Below are 1,882 nucleotides of genomic sequence, written 5' to 3' on the forward strand. Positions count from 1 at the left end.
CACTGGTGTTTGCTAATTATCCAGAAAGATTATGTATATGGTTCAAGTTTAGAATAATTAATACGTGGAAGAACCTCATGTACCTTCTGTCAACTTGCTTCTCCAACCAGCAGTCCAAAACACACATGTATTATATACAGTATAAAAGAGCAACCTTACATCTGCATGAACAGCTTCTCAGGTACAACAGGTGTACCATAAATGTATTATGACTTTTATTATTGACAGGTTGGTTATGAAATTGCATACACTGCGAAAGTAGAAATATGTATCCTTGACACCTACACACCCACTCCCAATATCATTATTGTTAGAGGGGACTTTTGTCTATTTGACTGTTGTCACAATTGTTTTTTTTTTCTTCATATCACACTGCACTGGATATTCACTGATCCCTCTCCTGGTATCCTTTCTCAGGTTTGACTGAGCCTCATCGTCGCTGAACAGGATGATTGACGTTCGGGCATGGGCGGAGTATGTGGTGGAGTGGGCTGCCAAAGACCCCTACGGTTTCCTCACCACTGTCATACTGGCCCTCACACCTGTCTTCATTGCCAGTGTGACCCACACTGAATGTGTTCACATTTGTTTTAAATTGTATTTTTATTTGTAATATAATCCTGTTTCAGAGCAGTATTAACAGTACTTGTGCACTAGATAATCTCATGCTGCGGCACAGATGGGCCAGTAGGTGGCACTAGTAGAATGTTGACTGGCCAGGAAGCGTCTCTTTTTCTGGGAAGAGGAAGCTCCTCCTCATTCATACGAGAGCTGCCATGGTGAAAGCAACTTCTGCTCTTCGTTTCTTCTGTTACACAGGTTGGTCCAATGTTAAACAAATCATAACAAACAACGAACGTGATTATTAATATGAACATGATTAGAATATCGTGAAATAAGGGTCATAGCCTTAGCGTGTGTAGAGTGTGGAAACCGTTTCAGTTTTGTTTACATCGGTGCTAGCAACAGTAGGCTAATGGCTGCTGCGCAGTGTAGTGCTAAATTTGAACTCCCGCTGTATTTAAGTTAAACAAGACCTCCTGTGCACGGATTATTCTTCTCTTTTGTGTGTTAAAATATTGTCAAGTATATTGCATTTTCTGTGTTTCAGAGTATATTGTGTTGAGTTAAACTTTTACTTATTAGCTCTCAAGAAGTTACATGTGAGGCTCATTGATTGAGATGTTGTGAATAATGTGAAATGACTGAGAGTAATGTCAGTAATAGGGGTAAAGGATTCATATTCCTCGTTAAACATGGTTTAATACTGTGTGCTATATGTGCCTTTGAAACACTTGTGAAATATTTTGAGTATTTGTAATGACTAAGAGAGATAAAGATAATGTGTTTATCCTGAATAAATTCATACGAGAGCTGCCATGGTGAAAGCAACTTCTGCTCTTCGTTTCTTCTGTTACACAGTTACACAGTAATCTGCCTGCTTGTCCCTCCACTCGGGGACCTGCAACACCAGTACACTGCTGTCCTGGAAACTAGCCAAGATGATCGAGGCATGTGACCGGGAACAGAAGAAAAAGCAAAAACAGCAGGAGAACATAGCCAAGGCCAAGAGGATCAAGAAAGACTGAGGCTGTGATGGTAGAACGAGGGTATAAGAAAAGGGAAGCAACCACCAAGCTCACAGCCCTCCTTATTCAAAATAATGACACGGTGCCCTTCCTTGTTCCTGCCCTACACCCCACAGGCGTTAACAGTGCTGAGATGGACAGTACTGCCTGGAGGAAGCTTGTCCCGGTGGGACTTTGGTCAGCAAGAGCACAGTGGTCATCTGTATAATTTTTTGAAACAGAGATCCGCTAATGATCCTCTCATTAGTGTAGGTATTTAGTCTTTGTCCTCCCTCATGTCTTGGTCAGTTCGT

At 41.4% G+C, this 1,882-nt stretch overlaps 1 protein-coding gene across 1 annotated transcript; it reads left to right on the plus strand.

Annotated features, from left to right (window-relative positions):
• Window positions 1-421: 421 nt before the first annotated feature.
• On the plus strand, window positions 422-1,589 carry LOC141008002 (small integral membrane protein 15-like). The gene is made up of 2 exons (XM_073480195.1): window positions 422-560; window positions 1,477-1,589. The coding sequence occupies exons 1-2, from the start codon at window positions 449-451 to the stop codon at window positions 1,587-1,589; spliced, it is 225 nt and encodes a 74-aa protein (XP_073336296.1). The 5' UTR covers window positions 422-448.
• The last annotated feature ends 293 nt before the right edge of the window (window positions 1,590-1,882 follow it).

Source organism: Pagrus major, chromosome 2, assembly GCF_040436345.1.
Source record: "Pagrus major chromosome 2, Pma_NU_1.0".
Lineage (NCBI taxonomy): Eukaryota > Metazoa > Chordata > Actinopteri > Spariformes > Sparidae > Pagrus > Pagrus major.

Excerpts from the sequence above, each read along its gene's own strand:
- LOC141008002 (XM_073480195.1), top strand. The coding sequence starts at position 449 with ATGATTGACGTTCGGGCATGGGCGGAGTATGTGGTGGAGTGGGCTGCC. Across the intron at positions 561-1,476 it reads ACCTGTCTTCATTGCCAGTG|CACTGCTGTCCTGGAAACTA; the intron begins TGACCCACACTG and ends GCAACACCAGTA.